Raw genomic sequence first — 25,589 nt, forward strand, 5'->3', positions numbered from 1 at the left:
GGTCCTGCTCGATGTCCGGCATCATTGCGTTCTGGTCTTGATTTTCCTGGAGCACAGGGATAGATCCAAGGATGAGAATGGTGAGGGGTTTTATTTCCTGTGTAGGCCAAAGAAATCCATGACTTTGTGGATATTGAGTCCACTGCGGATCCACTTGAGAAGCGTCCTGTAAAATGGAGGAGAGCGCCTGTTAGCAGGGTGAATCCAAAGTTTACCCGGGAGGTGTCACACATGAAGCTGGATAACATGTGTACCGTGGAAACTCGCGTTCACGACCCAAAGCTCCGGGCTCTCCAGTGCTGGTATCTTCCGAAACTTAAGAGACAACCTCGTTCTCCTGGTGCCAAAGCCGAGGGCGCGCCGAGGATGTTCCGGGTAAGCTTTTGTTCTCTCTTTTCCTTTGAAGTTTGTTTGTTTACTCGTTTCTTCTTTTCAGCTCTCCGTCGCGCCCTGCCCTGGGAATCCGGTCATGGAGCTCTCTTCCATCCTCGAGCGATCTAGCGGCCACGAATTTCTTGGGGAGCGATGCTGCGAGCTTGCGATCGGCCTCACTGGATGCGTTTGAGCACCGGGATCATGAAAAGAAATGGCCATACATCCAAAGGCCTTGTACTTCATATTCTCAAGAACTTCCGAAGAAAAAGGCTACTTTGGTTTCAATTGACGAGACAGTGATGACAGGGGCTTCAAAAGAACCAGCTCAACAATACGCTGACCAGATGCTGCACTACGAGCTGGAAAATTACGTCGGAAAAGATGCTGTAGAAGTTAGAACCGAGTCTGCTTGTAAGGAATCGTACAGTGGCGATGACAAGAATACTCCTCAAGTGCTGAATAGTCAAGTGGACGACTGGACCAAAACAACTACAATCGTCGGTGAGAAGGCTTGGATCGGTGCTTTCTAACTTAACTCTTGAAACATTTAAGTTTCCTAAAGAAGAAAGAAGTCACGAAGGTTTGCCGCTTTAACATGCTTGCTTTCTTTCTCACTCGCATTACAGGAAAAGAAGGAACTTTTAGACGACTATAAACAAGGTTAAAATTGACTGGAGTGCTATACGGAGTATGAAGTCAAGGCAAGTTTTGTTTGTAAGCCAGCATTTCTTCTATTTGGTCTTCTAAATTCTTCTATGCTTGCTGATTGCAGATAGTTGAAATGAAAATGATGATGCTAAACATGAAATCTCAGTATCGGCAGCAGATGACGACTACCGGAAAAGGCCATATCAATGTGAAACTTCTACAGCTGCCAACGATGAAAGAGTTTTCCTTGGTTACAAGCAACCAAGCGAAACAAAACGTTGATTTTCTGAAGAAGCAAATGCAAAAGCTCAAGCAGGATAAAGAAAAATTGAGCAGGGAGCTCTTTCCTATGAAAAAGAAGCAGAGGTACATGTGTCATTATCCCAAGCCTGCTTCTTGAACTAAATTTCTTGCCAGGCAATCTGAGAAGCAGAAGAAAAGCCTTGATGATGCATTGGATAAAGTCTCAGGTTAGCAGACTGCAATTCCAGGAACTAAAACAGTATAATGTTCCAAATACCTATTGGGCTTAGTTTAATGATTTCAGAGAACTAGCAAGATGAGATGAAAAGATATTGGATCTCATCCAAGAAATTATAAGTTATAAATTTTTTCTTTTCACTTTGCTAACTTCATTTCTTTTTTTTCAATTTGCCAACTTATCTCATCTCTGTCTTGGCCTTAATTAAGTTCTTTTATTAAATTTTTTGCCTATTGTATTAACTTTTATTTGGTTTTATTTGGATTGAGTTATTCATTACACAAGTAATGGGGTATTAGCTATTCATCCATAAATTCTTAAATTCTTTCCTAATCCCCTTTCTTAGATATGATTGGATTTAAAGTTTGGTTACATTCCCTACAAGCATAAACAGCCAAGAATATGAAGCTTCCAACATCCCTAAATACAATAAAATTTAATCATAATACCCTTTAAATCTTAAACTTTTGATGCATCGGACTTTAGGGGGAAATACCATGGCCTAATGGCTTGGTATAGGTACCCTTACTCCCCCACTTTCATCCCAAAGAGAAAGCCCAAACCTTTATGAAGGAGCATTGTAATCGATAGTGGAAATTTCTCTTAAGCATTTTCTTGAATGGTCTTTTTGGCATTATTTAATTTTGTGCTCACTCCCACCCAATGCCACTAACTTGTAGTCTTAACCTTAATTCGATTTGGAAACACCATTAGAAAGTTCTTTCAAGATTGAATCTTAAACTTCACTATCTCTACTATACTTTTGGAGTATATCCCTACCCTCTGGGAGACGATCACTTTGGGCTTTCACTTTATAACTTAAATTAGTATTTGGACTCAATCTTAGACTCAGTTTTATCTAATGAATTTTTTATCGTTCTAGTCATGATTTAAGGACCTTTTAGCCTATGACACTTCAAGGAGTTAATTCTTTACAACTGTATTACCCATAGAAGAAGTTCAATTGAATGTCTCTATTTAATTTTACTACATGTTAACTATGTCTTTGAGCACATGCCCCACTTAACGGTGTGTCTAAATAAGCCTCCCCAGTTATTATACCCTTCATCTCACCTTGCCCTATTAAAGGGTTGGAATTCAAATTTAACCTCTATAAAATACATTTACAGATTTAACATCCTTTTGGGGAGTTAGGTATAACTCCCTATATCTTATTAACATATGCTAATTAACTTACCTTTGGCAGGTTTTTGGGTCCCAATATATAATATTACTCAATTTCACAAATAAATATTTTAATTAAACTTTGCATAAGTACATAAAGTTTTATCTTGCAAAAATTTCTTTACTGAATCTCAAGTGTTAACTAGGTTTTCCTTTAGTTCCCATGTTACTTTATAAAGTGAACCTCCTTTCCACTTTATATAGAATTTTTTCATTTTGTATCTTTGTTATTAGCTCTTATGTGCATTGAGGATGGCCTCATCCTCGTATTCCTTCTCCTCTTGGATAACCTCGGGTAAAAGTCTCACTTAGTCCTTATGAAATGGGTCCTCAAAGTACAATTTGAGTAAGTTCACGTAGAATAGAAGGTGTATCTTTATCATCTCTTAGGGAAGTCAAAAATGGTAAACCACAATACCAATTCGAGCCTCAATTTCATAAGGCCCTATGAACATACTTAAGAAACTCAAGATTATATCATTTTTAAGAATATATACATTTTACCTTTAAGTAAACTTCTAAATGATCTCATTCGGTAACCTTAAGTTCTTAGTGTTTAGTTACACCTCCCCAAGTTAGAATTATACACGTCAATGCTTCTAATTTGCATATTTCATTTACCTTTATTGAGCTTGTTGTAAGGAATCCCTTACTAGATTCTAAATGTTGAGTATTTTTGCCGTGAACATATCTATTACAGATAACTTTCCATGATACTCAGTTATACCAAATTCTATAGAACCTTCAATACCTTGCCCTTTGATAACTTCTTATGGACTCACCCCAATACTTGAATGTGGTGAATTGTTATAGTATATTTCTATAAGTTTTAATTAACTTACCCAATCAATTTAGTATATAAAGATATAACATTATAAATAATCTTCCATTGTCTATTCACCCTTTTAGTTTTTCCATCTGTTAAAAAATATGATTGCCATCATACTTGATTCAATACTTAATACCTATTTGTGGGTGATAAGTTACGCTAAATTTAGCTTGGTGCAATGTAGAAGAGTTTCCAGAATTTACTAATGAAAATTTTATCTCAATTTGAGATAATTGTTTTTGGCCTTCCTCGCATTTGAACCACTTGTTTGAAGATTAACTTCATTACACCTTCCATATCCACTTTCGTTGTGATGGGTATGAAAAATATCATTTTAAAAAATTGATCCACCACTATGAATATTGCATCAAACCCTTTTATTTGGAGGGAGTCTTGTAATGAAATCCATCGTAAAACATTTCTACGAACAATCAAGAATTTGGAAGCTTTGCAATAAACCCCCACTAGCTTTAGCTATGTCTCTTATCTGTTAACATGTTAGATATATCTTTACGTATGTTTGGCTAATGATATTTCTTTTTGAGTAAGCCTATTGTCTTGAGTATTCTATTGTGTTCAATTTACATTTCATATAACCCATTTTCTCTTTCTTAGATGGCTTGCCTCTTTATGCCTCTTGGTTCTTTAGTAACATGTTAGACCATCATCTTCATACATTATCTGCATATTATCCCAAAATATTATTATTGCGTTGGATATTACTAACTTTAAGTTTTTAAAACATCTGCTATAATATTATTTTTCCTAAGTTTATACAAAATCTCACTGCCAAAACATTAGCCCATTAACCCTATTTTCCTGTTTATTGCTCCAAAGCTTCCCGACATAGTTACATTCATCAAGAAAACTCCTCTAGAAGCAAAGTACCTTGAAGCTTGCCACCAGGAGAGTGGGGTTCAACTGGACATAGATCTCAACAACGCTCTCATCAACATGTTTGGCAGCAGCAACCAGGCTTGTGAAGCTTGGAAAGTTTTTGATGCGACTCATAACAAGAACATTGTCTCCTGGAACGCAATGCTGTCAGCTTACTCTCAGAATGGACACTTCGAAGAGACAATCGCACTCTTCAAACAGATGGCCTCGACCAAGATGGTGAAGCCCAATAAGCTTACATTCGCATCAGTTCTAAGCTCGTATGCAAACCTCAAGAACCTCCGGGAAGGAAAGCTAGCGCACGCAGCAGCAGTGGAAGCTGGCCTGGAGTTCGCTCATCCAGATGTACTCCAAGTGCCACTGCGTCGAAGAACCCAGGGACATTTTCAGCCAGAGTCCATCCTCGGACGTTGGACTGTTATGATCTCGGCCTATGCTCAGCACGGCTTATGCCCCAGGAAGCAATTGCTCTTTTCCGCATGACAGTGCCACCAGATAGCGTGGCCTTCGCCACCGCTCTGGGAGCCTGTGCGAGTTCCGAGAACTTGGGAGGCCGGGAGAGCGATCCGAGCACAGATCGTGGAGCTCAGGCTGGACGCTGAGAGGGTGGTGGCCAACGCAGTGCTGGACCTCTATGGCAAGTGTGCCGAGATTGTCGAGACAGTGGAGATCTTCGGCCGGATGAGGCAGCCAGACAGAGTTTCGTGGAACACTATGGTGGCGGTGTATGCCCGAGCCAGGCATACCGCCGGGAGCCTGTGGTGCTTCCGGGCGATGCAGCTGGAGGGTGTTTGTCCGAGTGAGGTGAGCTTGGTGAGCGTGCTCTCGGCGTACAGTCACGCAGGGGCTGCCAGTGCTTCGCCTCCATCGTGAGTGACTATAAGATGGTTCCATCACGCGAGCGGCAGGGGTGTGTGGTGGATCTCCTGGGCCAAGCGGGGTCGTGGATTTCGGAGGATTTGATCCGGGCGGTGGCTCCATCCACACCGAGCTCCGAGCTGTGGAAGACGGTGTTGAGCGCTTGCAGGATCCACTTGGACGTGGAGCTGGGCGAGTGCGCGGCTGCTTGCGTTCTCGAGATGGGTCCTGGTAGTGACTCGGCTCATATCATTTAGTCCGAGTGTGATCTTCGAAATTCATGCATAGAAACTTCTCCTTGAGGACTTTTCTATGTTGACATTGAGTCTCTAGGCTTGTGAAGAAACCATGCGGTGGCAAAAGAGGAGATGGTCTTGGTTCCTGCGACGACTTCCTTGGTATGACTTCGCAATGGCGGTCTCAAAGGTTTAGCCGAGAATCCCGAGCGGCTTCTTTTATGGTGATACGGAAGACTTCGGGCCGAGTGGATAAGCACGAAAAATTGTAAAGAAGTCTGAACAGAAAGGTGGCGTGCCAGCGACCTGAAAAATGGTCGCGTTTTTCTGACAAGTCAGTCGATTCTGTGGCGAGTTTGGTGGGAAGAGCATGTCTTTGCGACTTCGAATATGGGACCCCAGGAAGTAACTCGGATGCTCCGGATCATCTCAGCACTCAGTGGTATAAATTCGCAAGCTTTTCTCGAGATCGATCGCCAATTTAGAGGTTTGCTTTGCTCTTACTTTGCTCTACGATGAGGCGATTTGGAGTGATGTTCCTGGTGCTCTTGGCGCTGGCGGCGGTGGCCACGGAGGTGGAGGCGCAGCAGCAGTGCTTCCGCGAGCGTGCATGCCGCCCGGGAGGATTGAGCTGCGATTCCTACTGCAAGTCTTGCCATTTCTTCCAGGCGGGCCAGCGATGCGTCAAGTGCAAGGGCGGGAGCTGCACCCTGTTTGGAAGATGCATCTGTGATGCACCGTGCAGATTCTCAAACTGCCCAACGTATTCAGGCTAGAAAACAGCCTGACTCTGACTCTGTTGCTTGCTTCTCCGAAGGTGTGTTCTATCTTCATGAAATAAAAGATGTGTTCGGTGTCAGCTTAAGTTAATAAAAAAGAGGGACAAAATTACTCGCTTTAAGGAAGGGTAAAGTTTAACATATCTGTTAGGTATTTGCTTAAAGTTTAACATATAAAGCAAAACCCTGTTAGGTATTTGCTTTCATAGATGGCACAGTTGAAATCCACGGACGTCCTGTTCGAGATCAAGCGGAAGGATGTGAAATCCAGTTTACTTATCCGGGTAAGCAGAGAAAGGAGCTGGCTGACTTTGCTTTTGCTGCCAGTTTATGCAAGCTTTCGGGGTCCTCGGTAGGCTAACTAGAGATTCATTTCTGCTTTATTCACGGGTGCTTTGGAGCAGTTGTCGATAGTCTTACTATCCCTTATCATAAGATGCTGCTATGAGCTTGACAACAAGTCGTTTCCTACTCTGGAGCCCAGTGCCGCTCTTTGCTTTGATTCACGCTCCAAGGGCGAAGTCCTGGAGCTGCTCATCGGGTTTGGCGAGCAGCTAGAACGTTTTGCGCATCTGGTAACTCCTTTTTTTCCGCTCATTTTGTATGTGTGGTGTTCACTGGGTTTATGGAAGGCCTAAATGCTCATGCTGTTGGTAAGCTAACAAGCACCAGTTATGATTTTCACATCCTAGGTGAGAGCCGCCCTTCTCCCGAACTGCAGCTCGGAAACCTTGATCAGGTTGCGAACCATTGTTGGTACGACCGGTAGTCGTAACTCTTTCCGTCCATGCTGGATCTGCAGTGTCTCTTGATGACGTGCCAGATGATTGCTCTGCACTTGTCTATTGTGAAAGAGCTTTCCTTGGTGAGGCCGGATCATTCATTCGTGCTTTCCGTAACCGTCTTGTTTGTATTGTCTATGGATACTAAGGACGGAGCAGCGCTATCCGGCATGGGTTTGCAGGAGGTGTTTAAAATGGCAGGGGCGCTCATGGCCACCGGCGCGACTCGGCTCATCCGCGGGGCATTTGACATTATCGAGTTGGCGATAAATCGTGACCGCCTCGTTTATACAAGTCAGTGCTATGGTTCTACGTTGAAGCTCGTTAAGGTGAGTTATATGTATTTGCAACTAAGTTAATCGTGCTTAGTACCGAAGCCATCAAGGCGGCGCACTCGCTTATTACCGATTTTGCAATCTGCAAAAAGGTAACCCTGTCTTTGCGGTAATGCTCGAGCTCACGGTTGATTTGGCAGTTCTTTCTCATGCTAACAATACCCAAGGGCATTGACAAGTGGCCGGTGGGAAAGGAAGGCCAGGAGAAGACGTTCGCTGTTTGCTTTCGCCCTCTATCCGGGCTCTGATGAAACCAGCCAACAGTTCCTCCAGGTTTGCTCTAATCGGGGAGTCGACCAACAGTTGCAACGTTGAAAAACTGAGCTCATATTTTGCGTGCTACAAGGTGGCGAGTACTGTGTACCTGTACCTGAGCCTCATGTTTAAAGATGATGTCCCTGCGAGACTCACTCGGTTGCAGGCGAAACGAATTACACTGGGCTTTTTGGTGCGGAGGAGCTTGAGCGGGCAAATACGAAGAGCTAAGCCCACAATCTATGGAGGTCAAAGTTGATCGTGGTGCTTCTATAACGCGTAGAAGTGCGCTTCGCTACCTCGAGCATGCTCTACTGGCGACGAAGGACCCCAAGTTTAGGCCTTCCTTCCGATAAGAGACTGTACGGTAGATAAACTGTACGGAAAGAAAGTTTCTATAGAAACCTCAAAACGTACGGTAGATTTTAAACTCCATGAGTTGTACGGGTATGGGTCTAGGGCTTAGTGATCGTCCTGGGTGATCAAGGTGTTGAGCGCAGGGATGAGGCCCGGATCTCGGCGTCGGCGCTGGCATTTTGGGATACTGCATTCTAGTAGCAGCGAACAGTGTTGATTCGGGCAAATGCAGGGAGCTGCGTCGGCTGCGCCACAGGCGGAGGCGATCCTGGCATGGCTGCAAGAGGAGATCGGCTACAGATCGGCTGGGGATCACGCATTGCCGTCGCCCGAGGCGCTGCGGCGGCTGTGCCGCGGAAATATGCTGCCCGTGTGGAAGTTCTTGGTGGAGAGGGTGAAATCCGACAAGACGGTGGAGACTGTGCGGCGGAACATCCTCGTACATGGCGGGAGCAGTGGCGCGGCGGAGGAGAGTGGCGATGGGAAAGCCAGGGAGGAGGGCGGCGCCGCTGCCACCACCAAGGCCGGGAAGAAGAGAGGCGATGGGAAATTCAAGGGGAGGGGCGAGAAGACCCCCGCTGCCGCTGCCAAGGAGGAGAAAGAACGCGAGAGCAAGGCTCTGGAGGGCGATGATTCGAAGGAGCGAGCTCTCGCGGAGAGGGATTCCGCGGAGAAGGAGGTGGAGAGATTGAAAGGTGTGATGGCGCGGCTGCAAAAGGACGTGAAGAGCAGGATGCTGGATCTCTCTCGCGAGGAGGGCGAGCGCCAGCGAGTTCTGGATGACAAGTTTAATTCGAGGTAAGAACTATAGGTCTCTCGAAGTTCTTGAGAACTAAGTTCTTACCTTTTTTTCTTCGTTTTTCCTTCTTGGAAACCAGGCACAAACAAGTCCAGCTTGAATCGTTCGATCAGCGATGCGAGCAGACTGTGCGGATCTTTGCCGAGTACCGGCGAAGATTGGCAAGGTATGTCGACCGTGCTCGAGAGGCACAAAGAGGGAAGCTTGCGGAGTCCAAGAAAGAGCAGGACACAGTGTATGCAACGTCGATCAAAGGTGACGATCAGATCCTCATAGAGACTGCGCAGGAAAGGAGTATAAGAAAGGCATGCGAGCTGCTATCGTCACAGCTTACTGAGAAGATCACGCTCTCGTTTCCCTCGTACGAAGGACGAGAGAGCCAAGGTGACGCTCAGGCCACCGAGGTTGCAAAGCTCGGGTTTGATGATGGAGAAGGCATGGCTGAGGATATCAGGGAGGCTGCACTGAGCCTCTTGAAGAATCCAACGCAGCTCTTGCGGGCGATGGCGACTTATACTGCTCGAATCGTTGCTTTGATCACCAAAGAAACGGAGAGGATCGACATCCGAGCGGACGCAGAGAAGCTGAGGTTTGTGAGTGGTGCTAATCTACATGAAGTGTAGGATTCTAACTTGGTGTTTGTACCAGGTACAAGTACGAGAACAACGAAATAGTGGATGATTTGTCCACTGAGCCAGAAGATTCACCACTTGGGAAGAAGCTTAGCGGTAAAGTTGGATTGGAGATGTCTAATAGGAGAACGAATTGGCAGATTCGCGAGAGACAGGTATAGCGGAATACAAGGTTTTTGTCTTTCTTCTAGTCATGAAAGTGTCTTTTGCGTTGCAGAAAGCTCATGTTCAGCAGTTTATGGCAACGGAAGAAGCATTGAACGAAGCTGCGGAGGCCAAAGCTGCAAGCGACAAGTTAATCAAGTCGCTCACTGGTGGAACGGAGCTCGACTACGTCCAGAACGAGGGAGGGCTTCGCCAACTGGAGGTAACTCATCTTCTATTTCGTGCGTCGAGCTAAGCCGTTTGTTATTTAGTGCGAGGTGTGGGCCAAGGAGCGGCAGTTAGCTGGTGTCAAGGCAAGCGTAGCGACACTTACGTTGGAGGTTCAACGTTTGAAAAAGCTATGCGAAGAAAGAAAACAAGCGGAGGATTCCCTGAGGCAAAAGTGGAAAAGAATCGAGGAGTTCGACGCCCGCCGCAGGGAGCTGGAATCTGTTTACACGGCGTTGATCCGAGCTAATATGGTAAGGAGCAGCTTAGCATTTCATAGGCAAGTTTGGCAGTCTGGAGAAAATCTCACGAATAATTTGTAGGCAGCTGCTGCTGCGTGGGAGCAACATCCGGCCGCAGCATTCGAGCATTCTGCCAACACAATACTTCCTGTCTGTAATATGGTACAAGAGAAGACCGTGGGTGCTCAGGACCTCTTAGAAAGAGAAGCCACCATTTTTCAGAGAAGCCCGGACAACCGGCTGTATATGCTGCCTGTCACACCTCAGGTGTGTGAATTGGAACTTTTTCTTTCTCTGCTCAAGGCTGTTTTGTTTTTTAAAAAACTACAGGCACTCGTTGAAGCCATGGGAATCAGCTCTATGCTAGGCCCTGAGGCGATAGCGGCAGCGGAGAGAAATGCCGACATGGTTGCTGCCAGAGCTGGTGCAGGCGACCCTTCAGCGATGGCGTCAATCTGCCGGATAGCTGCAGCATCACAATACTCGCAAGGTATGTAAATTTGTTTCATCCGTCAAACAAGTTTTCCTCTTTCTTTTTTTTCGTATTGTAGGAGCTGAAGCACAAGATGCTGGCATGATAGCCATTGTGGAAGCGCTGAGGTTCTGTCTCAAGCCTTGCTCTTCTCCGGCGAGCCTTCTGGAAAACCTGGCGCGCTCCATCAACTTGGTTCAGACACTGAGAGATCTCGTTGGCAGCGGACGAGCTCTTTTGACAGCAGCAAACATCTCCAGACCCGACTACGAAAAGTAAAGAACAAAAACACCAGATAAACGTTTTCCAAGTCTCACTCCTTTGGATGCTTTGCTCCAGAACTGCGAACGCGTGTGCTGTGACAACCAAAGAGCAGGAGCTCATTGCTCTCGAGGAATGGTTACCGAGTCTCAAGCACGCGGTCCTCGAAGCGCACAAGTGCCTGGAAGATTGCCATCGAGTTCGCGGCCTGGTAATCTTACTTCTCGTCTCATCAGCTGGATTTGACACGAGATTTACTTCTCGCGCAGGTGAACGAGTGGTGGGAGCAGCCAGCTGCAACCGCGGTGGATTGGATCACGGTCGATGGCCAAAACGCTGCTGCCTGGCTCGCTCACGTCAAGCAGCTCCAAAACGCCTTCTATGAAAAGCAGCTGCTGTGACGAGATTTGGATGGGAAGAAGTGCTCTTCCTTCTGTAAAGCTCTACGCCGTGTTGGAAGTACCACCGTTGCCACGTAAGCATTAAAAACCGTTGCGACCTTATTGGGGAATATTCGCCAATTTGGCGCCTCAAAATTAGGGATAGGACTCTTTAGGGTTCTTGGAGCTCGGCGATTTGATCGCACGCCGTGTTCGTCAATGCATCCCGCTGTGCGTGTCGCCACAGCGGGCCGCATCGGCTATCCTGTGAACTATGATCCGGGGGATCACGTCATGCCGCCGCCGCCGCAACATGTATGGGCATTTTCTTCGATTTCCGGTTTCTTCGATTCGGTCCTGCTCGATGTCCGGCGTCGTCGCGTTCTGGTCTTGATTTTCCTGGAGCACAGGGATAGATCCAAGGATGAGAATGGTGAGGGGTTTTATTTCCTGTGTAGGCCAAAGAAATCCATGACTTTGTGGATATTGAGTCCACTGCCGATCCACTTGAGAAGCGTCCTATAAAATGGAGGAGCGCGCCTGTTAGCAGGGTGAATCCAAAGTTTACCCGGGAGGTGTCACACATGAAGCTGGATAACATCTGTACCGTGGAAACTCGCGTTCACGACCCAAAGCTCCGGGCTCTCCAGTGCTGGTATCTTCCGAAACTTAAGAGACAGCCTCGTCCTCCTGGTGCCAAGGCCGAGGATGCGCCGAGGATGTTCCGGGTAAGCTTTTGTTTTCTCTTTTAAATTGAAGTTTGTTTGTTTACTCGTTTCTTCTTTTCAGATCCAAAGGCCTAGCAGGTTTTTTGCGAGGCCGGAAATGTGGGGCGCCTGGAACATCAGCACCGAAGTTCCATCACCCAGAGAAAGAGAGCGTATGACAAGAAGGACGTAAGGCTTTTCCCCAAGAGGTTTTTGTGCTCACTAAGTTAAGTTGCGGAAACTTTTCTTGTTGCAGCTTAAGAGATGACCGAAAGAACACCCAGCGTTTCTTTCATAGAAACGAGGATTCTATCTCGGCACTAAGGAATATGTACAAACGTGGTGAGAAGCCTCGGAAGGAGGTTCATGCTGCCAAGGTTTATATAGAGTACGTTGTCCACTGGGATTTTTGTCAGGAATTCATGCGAGCTTGCGTGTTGTTTGCAGTCATTTGAAGAAGAGAAAGCAAGACATCGAAGCTGTGCTGAACCTGGACGCATTGAGTCACGCTTTGAAGTTTTTTGATGGATGGGACTCGTCTTCTATGGCACCGAGCAGTGGAGGTGGATGCGAAGACTGAAAGCGGCTCTTCGTTCATCGTCGTCAATTGTCCACTAGATCAAGTCCTACTTCGAAAACAAGAGCTCCAAGAGCTTTCTTCTTGTACAGGTTATTAGTGCAAGGTATGAGTTAATTTTTTTTCAGAGCTTTCTCGTTTTCGCTGATGTATCACGGCTGAATCTGACTAGTTTTTTATTGGAGCAATCTACAGCTTTTAAATCTGGAAGCACTAGAAAATAGCGTTAACAGATGGTCGACTTGTCAGGTGTGTCTACTCCTGTTTCTGTTCCAATGGGATTGTTTGTACTTGCTTTCAGATAGCAAGCATGTCGGTGGCAGTACGTATCTCGCAGATGATCCGTAAGCGTTTTGGCAAAAGCTGCTAGCTTGGCTGTTCTTGTATTGTAAGGCCACGTCGTCGAGAGAAATCTTATGACAAGGATTCGTCGGATTGCAACGAAACATGACTGCAACTTGTGAAGCAGAGGATCCTTTTATGTCTGAATATTTTACGTTACTTATTAGAAGTCCTCGCTTCGACGCTCCTGCCATCTGCGGTTCCAAGTAAGTATACACCTCAATAAAAGCCTGCTTACCCGCTTTGGTGTGCAGGTTCCAGAGTGTTCGTGGTCGCAGTAATATTGATCAATAAGGATTGGGTTTTTTACACGCAGCATGGTAATGTGTTCGAAGACGAAGTCGTGTGCCCATCCTCGTCCACCCTGCCACAGAACAAGCAAACCAACGTTTTGAAAGTCGGTAATACTTCGTTTACCTCCCATGTTTTGATCCTCAGGCCATTCTGTGTATCTCTTAGGAAAGCGTTTCGGACTTTTACATGCGAGACGCGGTCGAAACTTTGCCTTTTCTTCCCTAAGCTTCCGATGCTACATCATCAAAGAGAAAAGGTGAGGCAGCGAACTCTAGCTCTTGCCTGAGCACCTGATTCCATGGCCAGGGCCGCAGGAGACATCCTCTATTACGACGTGTGATGTGCCGGGGCCAATGGATATGCAGTCGTCACCTATCAGGATAATAAGATAACAACCTTTCGAACTTTCAACAACAAGTACCTGTGGAAATGGTGGTTTGGACTATTGACACCGATTCCGAACGTTCGAGGTGTATCCCATCCGTGTTGGGACTGTCTTCTGGCGAAGAAACCGTCAAGTGCCTCAAAACTGCATTCGAGCAAGATGAAAGATCAAGATGCATTTGCTGGCTGTTGGTGATTGTCAGCCCGTCCACTTCAACGTGCTGGCAATGTCTGAAAGTAAGTGCCTACAAGAAAAGAGACTTCCAGTTTCTTTATAGAAAAAAAGCAGTGGCGAATACTTACTGTAGGTGCTCGTCGACATGGCTAAGAAAAAAAGAGGTGAGTAGTCTGTCTTTTTAACGTCTCGATGCAAAAGCTTACTTCGTTAACGTTGCGCTTGCAGGACTGCATCCACCAGTTTTGGCCTTTCCCGTCAATTGTACCCGTTCCAACCAGTCTAAAGTTCGTGACTCTTTTTATGAGAATCCATGTCTGGATGTCGAAGCCTTTCCACAGATTCCGGTTATCAGGTGCTATGACGCTCCCATCTATCTGGTATTATTTTGATATAAAGGTGAGAGGCGTCGTCGCAAGCCATACCTGTAAAGTGAAGTTGTTTTGGCATGGACCTTTTAGCGTGACTGGATACACGAGGTAAACTTGCCCACTTGGCACCAGCATCATAGAGCTTTTGTTTTTCCTTTGCCGGCATGCCCGCTGCCAGGTGCTGATAAAGGACTGCACTAACCACGGCCCTGCTTCGTGAATGAAACAGAAAAATGAGCATCGTGTACGTACCTGGGTGTCGTTTGCGATGCCGTTCCCAATGGCTCCAAAGTCATCCACGCTGAAGACCCCTTCGTATTCTCTGCGTCCAGTCGAAGATGGCGGCGGTCTGAGAGAAGACGTCGGCGGAGCGGGTGCTATAAAATCAAAAGACGACGGCGCAAGCGACGACAGGTCGGACGCCTGTGGAGCTAGAGACGCCAGTCTGTGATCGTTAGCAGCACCAGGTGCAAGAGGTTCTATCACAAATGCTGGGCCGGGAGTCTGCTGTGGACTGGACTGGGGTGGATTCGGGAAAAAGCTAGGATTCGGCTCAAAAGCAAAAGGTGGACGGCTGCTACTTTCCTGCTGCTGTGGTCCATCTGGTGCTGGCGAACTCGACTGAAAAGGTGGCTGCCAAGACAGAGGCCTTTCACCTGGCGGCAGCAAGTCGGGCGGCGGTGCTTTTGTGATCGACGACGCGTCTCTCATCATGCACGCCGTCGTTACAAGTAGCAGCAGGAACAATGAACTCGTCGTCATTGCTGTTCCAGCAGCAGCAGGACGGCAACAGCATGTCCGACGACGGGAGCAAAGGCATATGACGGTGTGTAGGCGTCCAGCGAAACCAGGGGACCGGGAACAGGAAGAAACGCAAAGAATGCCGGGTGTGCTGCTGTACCGTCCAGAGCTGAGACACGATTCTTCGCGGCATCGTATTAAAATGCTCAAAATGCCGAACGCATTGTGCACCGGTTTAGAGTGTTTAAGACAGGGAAAACCGGGACAACACCAAGATTGCCATCAGTCCTATCGTCCACTGACACCAACGTGCCTGGCGTGGCTATCTCGACGTTAGCTCGTTACATGGGAGAAAAGCTGCAAAAGTCAGTTACGCAGCAAACCCGAGCTTTTACTACTATAAGTCAGGTACTTCACCAATTTTCTTATTGCCTTGGCATGACTATCTTTACGAACTCGGGGTAGCTAACTTTGCCATCTTTGTCTGTGTCAGCTTCTCTCACCATGTCTGCGATCTCTTCGTCCGTGAACGACTCGCCGAGCTGGTGCATAACATGCTTTAACTGCGAGGGAATACGTACGTATAAAAAAGAGAAAAAAGACAGCTTTTCTTTTTTCTCGTTACCTCAATCTCTGTGATAAAACCATCTCTGTTTCTGTCCAGGACTGTGAAGGCTTCCTTGAGATCTTCCTCGGCATCTGCGTCCTGTGAAGATCATGGAAAGATCTGGGGGAGCATCACTCAGCTTGTCCCAAGAAGCAAGCTCGCGACAAGGGTACATACCTTCATCTTGCGGGCCATGAGCACCAGAAATTCTGTCCAGTCGATTGTGCCGTTGCCATCGACGTCCACCTCGTTGATCATGTCCAGGAGCTCCGTGTCGCTGGGGTTTTGTCCCAAGGAACGCATCACAATGCCCAGTTCCTTGGTGGTGATGGATCCTGGCGACGGTGACGAGTGTGTAAGTTTTTCTATTCTCTTTCGCTTCATTTTCAGTTGCTTCTTTTTTTCAGGAAGACAAGAAGAGTACCATCTCCATCCTTGTCGAAGAGGCTGAAGGCATCCCTGAACTCTCGCAGTTGCTCCTCGGTGAGCCCCTCGATGATCTTGTCTTGGCTGGCAGTGCTCGTCTCGGACGCCTCCATGCTGCCGCGCCAATTGTGGCGGTTACAAAGCGAGCATATTCTGGTTCAACTCAAACTGTGTAAGTTTCTTATAAGATCGTTTTGTGTTATTGCAGTGACATGTCATGGTAAGCAAACTTCCGTCCTGCCTCTGCCGGAATTTTCACGTAAAACGATCTAACTTCTGCTTTGTTGAAGGTGCAACGAACTCTCGATTCAACGATTTTTACGTGGAAAGTCTTTTAAAATTCGAGTCGGAAGAAACAGCACGCGGTCCTTTTGTCTGGCTCTTCGTTCGCACGCTGGACCTTGTCCGACCGATTGGAGTGGAACCAGTCGCTGGGATCTATAAAACCGCGAGGTATTTCCATCCATTTGTCATGGCTCGCAAGTTTCACGCATTGCTCTTGGCAGTGCTGCTTCTTCTTGCGCTTGGGAGCAATCGCACTGAGGCGAGTCGCTCGAAATTGGTGGGTAGCAGTGGAGAGCAATCACGCGCAAGCTCGCAAAAGTCCACAGATCCTTCGGGATCATCCTCGCAGGGAATCGATATAGATGGCAATAGATACAATGTAGTCACTACTGTGAGAGGATGACGCGCGGTATATATCATTCGTCCATGACGCGCGGTGCGCCGCCGTAAAAGCTTTGTTAGTTCCAACCAAGCACAATTATCAGAGTCGAGAGCAGCACAATGCTTAGATAAACATCTGTCAAAAAGTTCTCGCCGTTGCCGGGGATCGAACCCGGGTCGTCCGCGTGACAGGCGGAAATACTCACCACTATACTACAACGACATTAGACAATCAGTAGACCCAAATATTTGTTGTTACTGCTATCACTTCCGGAATGGCGGTGCTTTACTCTTTGAAGAAGTGTATGAGCAAGGAGTTCACTTCCTCGGGCGAGTCTTCCTCCACGAAATGGCCGCCGGGAACAACAGCGACATCGACAAGGTTGGGAACGTCTCGCTTCATTCCACCGCCGGTCACGTACTCGTCCAGGCCCGGGACCTTGCGCACGTAGTCGTCTTTGCCAGTGATGTAGAGGCAGCGGCTCGTCACTGCCATGTTGATCCAGGGAGCCAAGAGCTCAAACGTCCTGCGCCCAAAATCGATCAAACTCGATCCAGGAAACGCGCGTACAAACCTCATGAGATTGCGATACGTGAAGCACAACGGGCCTTCGAAACCGGACTTCTCGTAGAGCTCCGACTGGACTTTGATAAACTCCTCGGTGAGCCAACTCGGGGTGGTGTCCGAGGTGGTGACCAAATCCATGATCTCCTCGTCAGGCCCGGCGATCTGGAGCTCGGACCGGCAGAAAAGCGTGTAAATGTTCTTGAGCACGGTGGCCGTGTCGAATCGAGCGAAGTCTTTCTCGGCTCGCCCAGGCACCTGGAAACGAATTATAGATCAGCCGTGAGCAGCAGCATTCACGGACTTACAGCAAAGCGATTCACGTAGAATCCTTCTTCCGTGGGAAATCCAAAAGGTGGAGCTCCTCCGGCTCCCGTGAAGGGAACTCCAAGAGAAGCATAGGCTCTCACTAGATCCGGCCTCATGCGACACATGTTCCAGCCGATGAATGCTCCAATGTCATGACCAACAACGAACACCTACGATCGAGAGGATTACAAACAGTAGGAAGGAAGAGCTCATCAAGGATCACGTACAGGGTCTCCTCCAAGGGCATAGACGAGACCCACAATGTCTCCCAGGAGATCCAGGGGCGAGAGCTTCAAGTTGCCGGATGAATCCTTGGGACACTCGGTGAGCCCAAAGCCTCGCAAGTCTGGAGCAACGGCGTGGAATCCAGCGTCCGCCAGCGCCTTGAGTTGGAACCTCCATGTATACCACGTCTCAGGGAAGCCATGGAGCAGCAGCACGGTCGGCCCTCCTGATCAAATCATTGTCGCAAAATTCATCTTTCTCTCCTTTCGGTTTTAGTACGATAATGCGGTGCGTGGCTCCTTCCGCCATGGCCAGTGAAGAATGCAAGAACTCTTTGCGCTAAGATTCCACAGTAAACAAGCATAAAAAAACGCCATCAATGCCAACCTGACGTATGATGATCGACTCTACGAGTCCATGACCTCGACCGCAAACTCTCATGATCATGAAATGAATCGAATTTATTGGTTTGTTGTTGCCAATGATACACCAGTATCTTAAACCTCTTGAAAAAATTCTTCTTCTCTACGTAGCGGTAACTTCTTTGCTATCTATATATGGCATGAAGGATTAAACACCAATCCTACTCTCGCCGTTGCCGGGGATCGAACCCGGGTCGTCCGCGTGACAGGCGGAAATACTCACCACTATACTACAACGACAATACACTTTAAAAATCGTCGCGAGTTCCACACTTTGTTCTTGGCAGCGAGTTACCACATCTGATCATGCGTTGCTTCGCAATCACCCAAGGTGTGATTGATGGAAACTCTACTGCAGGAACAAAAAAGAATACGACCGTATAGAATATAAAAGCCAGCCAAAAACAAAACACCGCCTCTCTTCACTTGAAGCACTTAGCCTCGAGCAGCTTCTCGCCCTCGATCACGTCCGGCTCTTCGAAGTAAGCGTTGATGCGCTCCTTGTGGACGTGATCCGTGGGGTCGGCCTTGGTCCACTCGTACAGCTCCAGATCGTAGCACTCGTCCCTGACTTGCTGCGGGATCTCCGGCCCCCGGAACAGCCACACCCCCTTGATCTTGTACGGCGGTTGGTCGCCCAGGATGCAAATCTTGGCGAACGCGTACTTCCGGATGAAATCCATGCGCTGCAGGAATCCCGACACCTTGTTCATCGTCACGAAAGGCACCGTGTTCTCATCGTTGTACTTGTAGTCGCAGAACCACAGGGAGTATCCCTCGGGGTCATACATGTCCCAGAATCCTGCAAGGGAAGAGATCAGAATCAGCATTTTCAAGCGATCAATGGAAACACCACTTGTACCTTTGAGAGCAACTTCTGCGAAGTCCTTGGCCTTGGTGTTGGAGTAGAGCCTCTTCCAGTCGTCCAAAACCATGGGACTCGGTGGCAGCAAGTCGAGAGGATTCTTGGCTTTCGGCTTGGGAGCCTCCTCCTCATCAGCGGCCGGGGCCTCCTCTTTCGGCTTGGGTGGCGCCTCTTCCTTGGGCTTGGGCTTGGGAGCCTCCGCTTTCGCCTTTGATGGCCTTGGAGTCTGCGAGCCTCGCGGTGCCTGTCCCTTGGCAGGGGGAGGGGGGAGCTCCACTGAACCACGGACAATCTCCCCGAGGATTTTCTTGAACGCCGGCTGAGCGGAAACGGTCCAGAAGTATCTCTCGACGTGAGGGAAAGGGGCCATGAACTCCTCCGAAAAAACTCCCGACCGGAATCCCCAGGTCAAGTTGCAGATTGTGATTACGTCCGCCAGGGTAACGAAGTGACCCACGAGATATGTCCGAGATGCGAGGTAACTGTTGAGGGCACCGAAAGCCCGCTTGATCGCCTCAATGGCATGCTCTTCCACCTTCACAAGAATTACACAAGTCACAAACGCCTGGAGAACAGCTAGAAGAAGCAAAGTACAAACCTCTGGCGCGTAAGGGAGGTATCCAAAGCGTGGATACAACCACCTCCCCAAGCTGGTATCGACTTCGGTAGTCGCGAAGTCAATCCACTGATCAACGAGGGCCTAGAGAGAAAAAAGCAAAAACGTAAACATAGAACCTAGACATGGAAGATAGAAGCACAACAAATGCTACTTACAGTCTGATACACTGTCGACCCGGTCAGTTTTCCCTTGAGATTGGCCACTGAAAATCCAGCAAACAATGTTAGTACGTCTCTTGCCAAAACCAGGATCTTCTCACCGTATCTAGCAATCGCATTGCTCTCACTGATCGGACCATCCGGTGTCTCTAGCACGGGCACCTAAAAGAAAATTCATCACAAATCGCCCAGCGCTCATCCAAAATTCTCACCTTTCCCAACGGATTCAGCTTCAAGAACTCGGGCGTCTTGTTGCTCACTCCCATCTCGAAATCAGGAACCAGATCGACCTTGACTCCCACAATCTCGGCCACGATGAGAACTTTGTGCGCATTTTTGTTGATCCCGGCATTCACATGGAGTACCTGCGCGAGAATTCAGCTGAGCGCCTGCAAATCGACGAGGAAAGAGAAGCAATCACGCACCAGTCCCGCCATCGCGCTCGCGCTCGGCCCTCCTCGTTGTTAACCCTAGCCGCCAATAAATCTTCATCTAGGGCTCGTTTGGACGCATCCCCGCCGTCTGTTCAGATCCGGCGAATATCCTAGAGCATCTATTTGCCGAACTCCCAGATTTTCCATTCAAGAACACTGGCTCGGCCAGATTTGTGGCAGTCTTAGGTAGGGAATCCAGGCGCGGCTTGAGCGTTAGGTTCTCTCCTTTGAGCATGGCTGCGATTCTAGGGTCTCTTGCTCGGTCGATTCTTTCTTCTAGAGCATGAGGAAGGTTTTTCGATCCAACGATGGCGCTGGTGATCGGCGCGGCTGCATGGTGTGCTAGGACGCTGCTCGTCCTTGTCCCGCTCGAAATCCCCATTCTCGGCGGCAACGCGGACGTGAGCGGCGGCAATATGAGCATTTGTGTCCCGGAGAATAGGCGCGAATGGATCCGCCAAGGAGAATCGCTCGTCAGATCCTCGATCGGGCGGGCGCTCTGCCAGGTACGATCCATATTTCGAATCACTGGATGGATATTTCGTGATCGCTGATCGATTTCCATCGCTCCAGGTCTTGGATCTCGTGATCGACATCCCCGTAACGTCGCGCAAGTATGAATTCGCTCGCTCCCTGGCGGACAGGATCCTCGCGGACAACTCCCGCTATGGCGGCCCGGTGCTCAAGGAGATCAACATCCGTGCGCTGGAAGGGGGATTCTCCCGGACTGTCTTCCTGCTCACCAAGTGCCTGGCGCGCTTGCATCGCCAACAGCAGGTCGAGGCGTGGGCGTGGCCGTGGAGAATGCTCAAAGATCTCCCATTCTCGCTCATCTTCCACTGCCTTCCACCGCTGCTCACGTCCCTCAAGGACGGATTTGGCACCGCGCTACACAACCCACTCATGCAGATGATCGTTCCCGCGGGACTGTCGAGCGCCTGCGATGGCGGCAGCAGCAGTAGCAGCGAGATCGTGGCGGAGAAGCTGGCCAACGAGCTGCTGTGGATGGCGCAGCGCCTCAAGCAAAACTCGGCGCTGGAGGTTGCCATACTCCACTGGAGCTCCGCCACCCAACTAGCCCAGTGGTCTCTCACTTCCAGCTCTAGAGTCCAAAAGCTCCTCGTCAAGCTCTCAGGTAGCAACCATAATTTCTTTCTTTCTTCCTCCGGCCAACTCTGTTCTTTGTTTCTCTCTTGCAGCGTTTCTTTGTGCTGGGCTCGTTTCGCTGGATGTGGAGCTCCAGCCCGAGGTAACTCTGCGATTGTTGCTTCTCTGGCTGCCGCTGCTGTGTAGAACCAGCCATGCAATCGACGAGACGACGCTGAGCTCCTCGGATAAGATCGACACGGAGCAAATCCTGTCCAAAGTCATCCAGCGCCTGCCCGATTCTTACCAGGAGCTTGTTCTCGCGATGTGGCTCACCGAGTACGTTGGTTCCTCGTCCGACTGGCCAAACATCCAAGGCTGCTACCACGGCTGGTGCCAGTCGACCCGCAAGCTCTACTATTGATGAGAATAAGTATTCTTTGATATTGTTCGCGAGAAGAGGTACGTAGGATTTCCTGTAAGTATTTGAAGCGGTTTAATGTCCATTGGTGTGTTTTTGCGTTCTTATAACTCGGTGACGGTCTTGCCATGGACGAATTTCAGTGCCATGACGACGGTTTTGAGCAGTGCCACTGCCGCAGTGGAGAGATTTTCTAAGAATTCTTCAGTTGTGGGCCGCACGCCGTCGACGATGTCAGTGACTGACTTGAGAAGAATCGCTGGAACTGACAGGAGATTTGTCACGTACACGACTGCTGCTCCCTGCGAAGAACGAAACGAGTTAAAAACAAAGGCAAGCTTTTGAATTTGCGCTTTGCCTCCATGTCTTTGATGGAGGCGTCGTTCGATTTGATTAGCTGCTCGTCTTGCTGGGTCATGTCTAAAGAGTTTCCAGTCGAGAGGTTGCCTTCCTGATAAAAGAGAGAGAGCTTATAAGAAACTAAAGCATGCTTGTAGAGTCAACCTTGAAACCAAGAGCAGCGATCATGTTTGGGACTGCGGTACACTTTGTGGTGGCAATGCCATACGTATCAAAGATCTGGAACAACAAGGAAGAAAAGAACGGAGGATCAAATTAAAAAGTTATAAGAGGGACGCACCGGGATGGGGATTCTTCGATCGTGATAGGCTACTTGAGTCGCGAGAAAAACGTCTCCAACGCAAGCTCCTTTTGCCTGGAGGTTTGTAAAAGGAATTCGATCGATCCACCACCAATGCAAGCTTATCATTCGTCACCTTGAATCCGCCGGCAGTTCCAGCATTGATCACCAGGTCGGGTTGTAGAGCCTGGATCGCCGCGAATGTCGCAAGAGCTAATGGTACAGTTCCTACGTTGTCTACTCCTGCCAAGAACACAAACTACTTCAAAAACTTTGTTTTAAGAAAATCACGAAGCACGGAAACTAAACAACAATTACTTCAAGCATGAGAAGAACCAAACTTTCAAGTTACCAAAGAAAATCACGATGAGAATTTCTTCAAGCATGAGAAGAACCAAAACTATCAAGTTACCAAAGAAAATCACGATGGAAACTAAACAAAAATTTCTTCAAGCATGAGAAGAACCAAACTATGAAGTTACCAAAATCACAACCACGAGAAATAAATCCAAACTATCATAGATAGACTAGCTAAGAACACAAAGGTAACTTGCCACAAAATTTCTTGAAGCATGAGAAGAACCAAACTATCAAGTTACCAAATCACAACCACGAGAAATAAATCCAAACTATCATAGATAGACTTGCTAAGAACACAAAGATAACTTGCCACAAAATTTTTTCCAAGAGAAAGAACCAAACTGTCAAGTTACCACCACCACGAGAAATAAATCCAAACTATCATAGGACTTGCTAAGAACACGAAGAATCTATTGCTAAAACACAAAGAGCAACAAGAACACCAAGCAAGAGAAACAAAGAAAGACTCGCGTACCAAAAATGGGGCATTTCCCAGGCACTACCACATCAATGTCGAGTAGTCCCTCTTCCAGGCTCCCAGTGTATCGGATCCACGGCACGCCCTTTGGAAAACTGATCCAAGCAAGAGCACAGAAGTGATCCAAATCCGAGCTAAGACGAGCAGTGCGAGGGATTTTGGGGGCTTACATTGCCGAATCGGCCTGAGTGAGCTTGAGCACATCCACGATCGGCATCGCCTCGGCGTGCATTGCTTAAGGGACGCTGTGATCAGGACGATCCATCGACATAGCAAGGACTTACCGATCACAAGGAGGACTCTCTGGATTGGCTTCGCCGGATTGATCGAGTTCTCCATTTTGAAAAACCCTAAGTGATATTTTGGGGTTTTACACGAAATGGAGGATGGCGATGGCGATGGCGCCAAGTCTCTCGGCGCTCTCGTCGTGGCGCCGGGCGCGCCATCGCCAGATTTTCTCCTCTTCGACAGCAGTGGAGAAATCCGGCTCCAGGGCGAGCGCAAGCGGCGTAGGAGGCGGCTAGGTTTCGTGAAATCCATCGCCAGGTTCGTGTCCAGGCAGCTCAGGAACGCGAATCGCTATGTCGACCCGGTCTTGCTCGTTCCGAGCGATCGAGGAGGCTGCCGGCTCCATTACAGCGAGATTTTCCACCGGAAATGCCTCTCTTGCAATGCTGGCCCAGGTTTGGAGTTTAATAGAGCGGCGATCTCAGTTCTTAGCCGGTGTGGCGCGGCTACGTCTTGGAATTCCGGGAATGTGAGACTTAAAAGCCAGGAGCTGGAAAAAGTGAGCAAGCTTGGAGATATTGATCGCAGCAGCAGTGATGGTGTCAGTGTTTCTACGACGATGGTTAATTCTAGCTTGCTGGACGAACTGGTCGACGACGATCAAAGTAGATTTTCCCAGCTTCAAGAGATGTCAGTTTCTTCTGCCCAGGTCCAAAGCATGCCATCTTCGACGCAAGATTTGGGCGTCAAGCTCGCCGAGAACTTAAGCTTGGCGCCTGTGCCGAACGAACCAAAGTCTACAAACGTGAAGCTCGGTGAAGAGCTGGTGGCAGAAGAGAAGCGGAAGAATGCAAGTTGCGGCAAAAATCACGCGGTTGCTGGTGCTCTTGCTGGAGTTTTTGTGAGCTTGTGCTTGCATCCTCTCGACACCGTCAAGACCGTGATCCAGTCCAAGAACACCGGGAAGCAAGCGATCTTGCCGATTGTTGCGTCCATTGTATCTACAAGGGGTACGTACTTTCGAAGTGCTCTTGCTTTTCTTCTGTGGAGATTAGTGATAATTCTTTTGTTTAGTTTTGCAGGTGTCTCTGGTTTGTACAGAGGTTTAGGAAGCAATCTCGCGTCGTCGGCCCCTATATCGGCAATCTACACGTTTACGTATGAAACCATGAAAGCGGCGTTGTTACCACGCCTTCCAGAGGTAACGCACACAATCACTGGAAACCGTAACCATTTATAACTTCGATTGTTTTCCTATGTAGGAATACCACTCGCTCGCTCATTGCGCTGCCGGGGGCTGTGCAAGCATCGCTACGTCTCTTGTTTACACACCAAGTGAGCGTGTGAAGCAGCAAATGCAAATTGGAGCAGTGTATCGAAATAGCTGGTGGGTTTTCAGTATTCTCTGCTGCTCACGTATTAGAAACCATGGATGGTAGGCTGGCTTTTGTTGGGATTCTACAAAGAGGAGGCTTTCCGGCGCTGTATGCAGGATGGGAAGCCGTCCTCTGCCGCAATGTTCCGCAATCGGTTATCAAAGTGAGCTGCATTGCCTTGGGCTTTTGAGTTTTCCTCAACGCTTTGAAACAGTTCTTCACGTACGAAGCTTTGAAGCACCGTGTTCTTCGTGATTCTCCTCCGGACACGCATCTCACAAATTTGCAGACGGTAAGGACAAGATGTTCACATCACTTCGAGCGTGATAACAGATTGTCTGGGTATGGAAAAATCTTCAGCTCGCGTGTGGAGGACTTGCAGGATCGACGGCAGCCTTATTTACCACACCTTTTGACGTGGTGAAGACAAGATTGCAGACACAGGTATCTTTGACTGCAAAGTTTCTTTCCTTCACGTTAACTTGGGCGATTTCTTTCTTCCAGACAATCGGATCGCAACATCAATACAGCAGCGTCTTAAATGCCTTGCAGATGATAACCAGAGACGAAGGCATTCGAAGTTTATACAGGTAAAGAGCTCGATCAAAAACTAGTAGCGACTTTGCGCGATTGATCCTTCTTCGCTTCCAGGGGTCTCATCCCGAGGCTGGCGATCTACGTCTCGCAGGGAGCGCTGTTCTTCGCGTCCTACGAGTTTTTCAAGAGGGCTCTGGCGATGGAAGCGCGAAACTATCAAACCCCAAAGAGCATTTCTTCCGACGGCTCGGAGGCTAGCCGCCGGAGACGAGCTCTTTTGAGCGCCGCGTGATTAATTAGTGAGTTTAAGGCTAACGGAAATGATTTATAGTTAACCAGCCTGCCACGTCGTTCCCGCTGGTCCTGGAAATTTGAATCCTCGTTTTTTGTATACGTTGAGC

The 25,589-nt window shown here is 48.2% G+C and overlaps 8 protein-coding genes and 2 non-coding genes across 10 annotated transcripts; 3 read left to right on the forward strand and 7 right to left on the reverse strand.

Annotated features, from left to right (window-relative positions):
* Window positions 1-8,110: 8,110 nt before the first annotated feature.
* LOC9636837 (AUGMIN subunit 5) lies at window positions 8,111-11,306 on the forward strand. Its single transcript, XM_024677687.1, has 10 exons — window positions 8,111-8,815; window positions 8,896-9,405; window positions 9,465-9,603; window positions 9,666-9,815; window positions 9,865-10,074; window positions 10,144-10,329; window positions 10,393-10,552; window positions 10,614-10,809; window positions 10,874-11,006; window positions 11,065-11,306. Exons 1-10 carry the CDS (start codon window positions 8,244-8,246, stop codon window positions 11,194-11,196), a joined length of 2,388 nt encoding a protein of 795 aa, XP_024533455.1. The 5' UTR covers window positions 8,111-8,243; the 3' UTR covers window positions 11,197-11,306.
* Window positions 11,307-12,714: 1,408 nt separating this feature from the next.
* LOC9636839 (probable polygalacturonase At1g80170) lies at window positions 12,715-14,736 on the reverse strand. Its single transcript, XM_024677667.1, has 7 exons — window positions 14,080-14,736; window positions 13,861-14,031; window positions 13,517-13,724; window positions 13,386-13,467; window positions 13,219-13,330; window positions 13,040-13,165; window positions 12,715-12,726 (listed from the first exon to the last, which is right to left on the reverse strand). Exons 1-7 carry the CDS (start codon window positions 14,734-14,736, stop codon window positions 12,715-12,717), a joined length of 1,368 nt encoding a protein of 455 aa, XP_024533435.1.
* Window positions 14,737-15,191: 455 nt separating this feature from the next.
* LOC9637491 (neo-calmodulin) lies at window positions 15,192-15,912 on the reverse strand. Its single transcript, XM_002972998.1, has 4 exons — window positions 15,798-15,912; window positions 15,551-15,708; window positions 15,392-15,472; window positions 15,192-15,329 (listed from the first exon to the last, which is right to left on the reverse strand). The coding sequence occupies exons 1-4, from the start codon at window positions 15,910-15,912 to the stop codon at window positions 15,192-15,194; spliced, it is 492 nt and encodes a 163-aa protein (XP_002973044.1).
* A 704-nt stretch (window positions 15,913-16,616) lies between these two features.
* On the reverse strand, window positions 16,617-16,688 carry TRNAD-GUC. The gene has a single exon. It is a non-coding gene; the product is annotated as a tRNA-Asp (tRNA).
* A 62-nt stretch (window positions 16,689-16,750) lies between these two features.
* Window positions 16,751-17,533, reverse strand: LOC9637492 (epoxide hydrolase B). The gene is made up of 3 exons (XM_024677819.1): window positions 17,339-17,533; window positions 17,041-17,288; window positions 16,751-16,992 (listed from the first exon to the last, which is right to left on the reverse strand). Exons 1-3 carry the CDS (start codon window positions 17,462-17,464, stop codon window positions 16,752-16,754), a joined length of 615 nt encoding a protein of 204 aa, XP_024533587.1. The 5' UTR covers window positions 17,465-17,533; the 3' UTR covers window position 16,751.
* Window positions 17,534-18,154: 621 nt separating this feature from the next.
* On the reverse strand, window positions 18,155-18,226 carry TRNAD-GUC. The gene has a single exon. It is a non-coding gene; the product is annotated as a tRNA-Asp (tRNA).
* Window positions 18,227-18,287: 61 nt separating this feature from the next.
* On the reverse strand, window positions 18,288-20,153 carry LOC9637493 (elongation factor 1-gamma 2). The gene is made up of 7 exons (XM_002973000.2): window positions 20,054-20,153; window positions 19,841-19,993; window positions 19,730-19,790; window positions 19,626-19,672; window positions 19,450-19,551; window positions 18,849-19,386; window positions 18,288-18,788 (listed from the first exon to the last, which is right to left on the reverse strand). Exons 1-7 carry the CDS (start codon window positions 20,063-20,065, stop codon window positions 18,409-18,411), a joined length of 1,293 nt encoding a protein of 430 aa, XP_002973046.2. The 5' UTR covers window positions 20,066-20,153; the 3' UTR covers window positions 18,288-18,408.
* Window positions 20,154-20,202: 49 nt separating this feature from the next.
* LOC9637494 lies at window positions 20,203-21,679 on the forward strand. The gene is made up of 3 exons (XM_002972786.2): window positions 20,203-20,568; window positions 20,636-21,197; window positions 21,262-21,679. The coding sequence occupies exons 1-3, from the start codon at window positions 20,371-20,373 to the stop codon at window positions 21,570-21,572; spliced, it is 1,071 nt and encodes a 356-aa protein (XP_002972832.1). The 5' UTR covers window positions 20,203-20,370; the 3' UTR covers window positions 21,573-21,679.
* Window positions 21,674-23,279, reverse strand: LOC9636840 (5'-methylthioadenosine/S-adenosylhomocysteine nucleosidase 1). The gene is made up of 5 exons (XM_024677668.1): window positions 23,218-23,279; window positions 23,045-23,142; window positions 22,346-22,452; window positions 22,074-22,148; window positions 21,674-21,871 (listed from the first exon to the last, which is right to left on the reverse strand). Exons 1-5 carry the CDS (start codon window positions 23,277-23,279, stop codon window positions 21,674-21,676), a joined length of 540 nt encoding a protein of 179 aa, XP_024533436.1.
* Window positions 23,280-23,387: 108 nt separating this feature from the next.
* On the forward strand, window positions 23,388-25,579 carry LOC9637495 (adenine nucleotide transporter BT1, chloroplastic/mitochondrial). The gene is made up of 8 exons (XM_024677654.1): window positions 23,388-24,285; window positions 24,358-24,476; window positions 24,538-24,662; window positions 24,715-24,814; window positions 24,866-24,943; window positions 25,012-25,095; window positions 25,156-25,241; window positions 25,303-25,579. The coding sequence occupies exons 1-8, from the start codon at window positions 23,427-23,429 to the stop codon at window positions 25,478-25,480; spliced, it is 1,629 nt and encodes a 542-aa protein (XP_024533422.1). The 5' UTR covers window positions 23,388-23,426; the 3' UTR covers window positions 25,481-25,579.
* The last annotated feature ends 10 nt before the right edge of the window (window positions 25,580-25,589 follow it).

This window comes from Selaginella moellendorffii, unplaced genomic scaffold (assembly GCF_000143415.4).
Source record: "Selaginella moellendorffii unplaced genomic scaffold, v1.0 SELMOscaffold_20, whole genome shotgun sequence".
Lineage (NCBI taxonomy): Eukaryota > Viridiplantae > Streptophyta > Lycopodiopsida > Selaginellales > Selaginellaceae > Selaginella > Selaginella moellendorffii.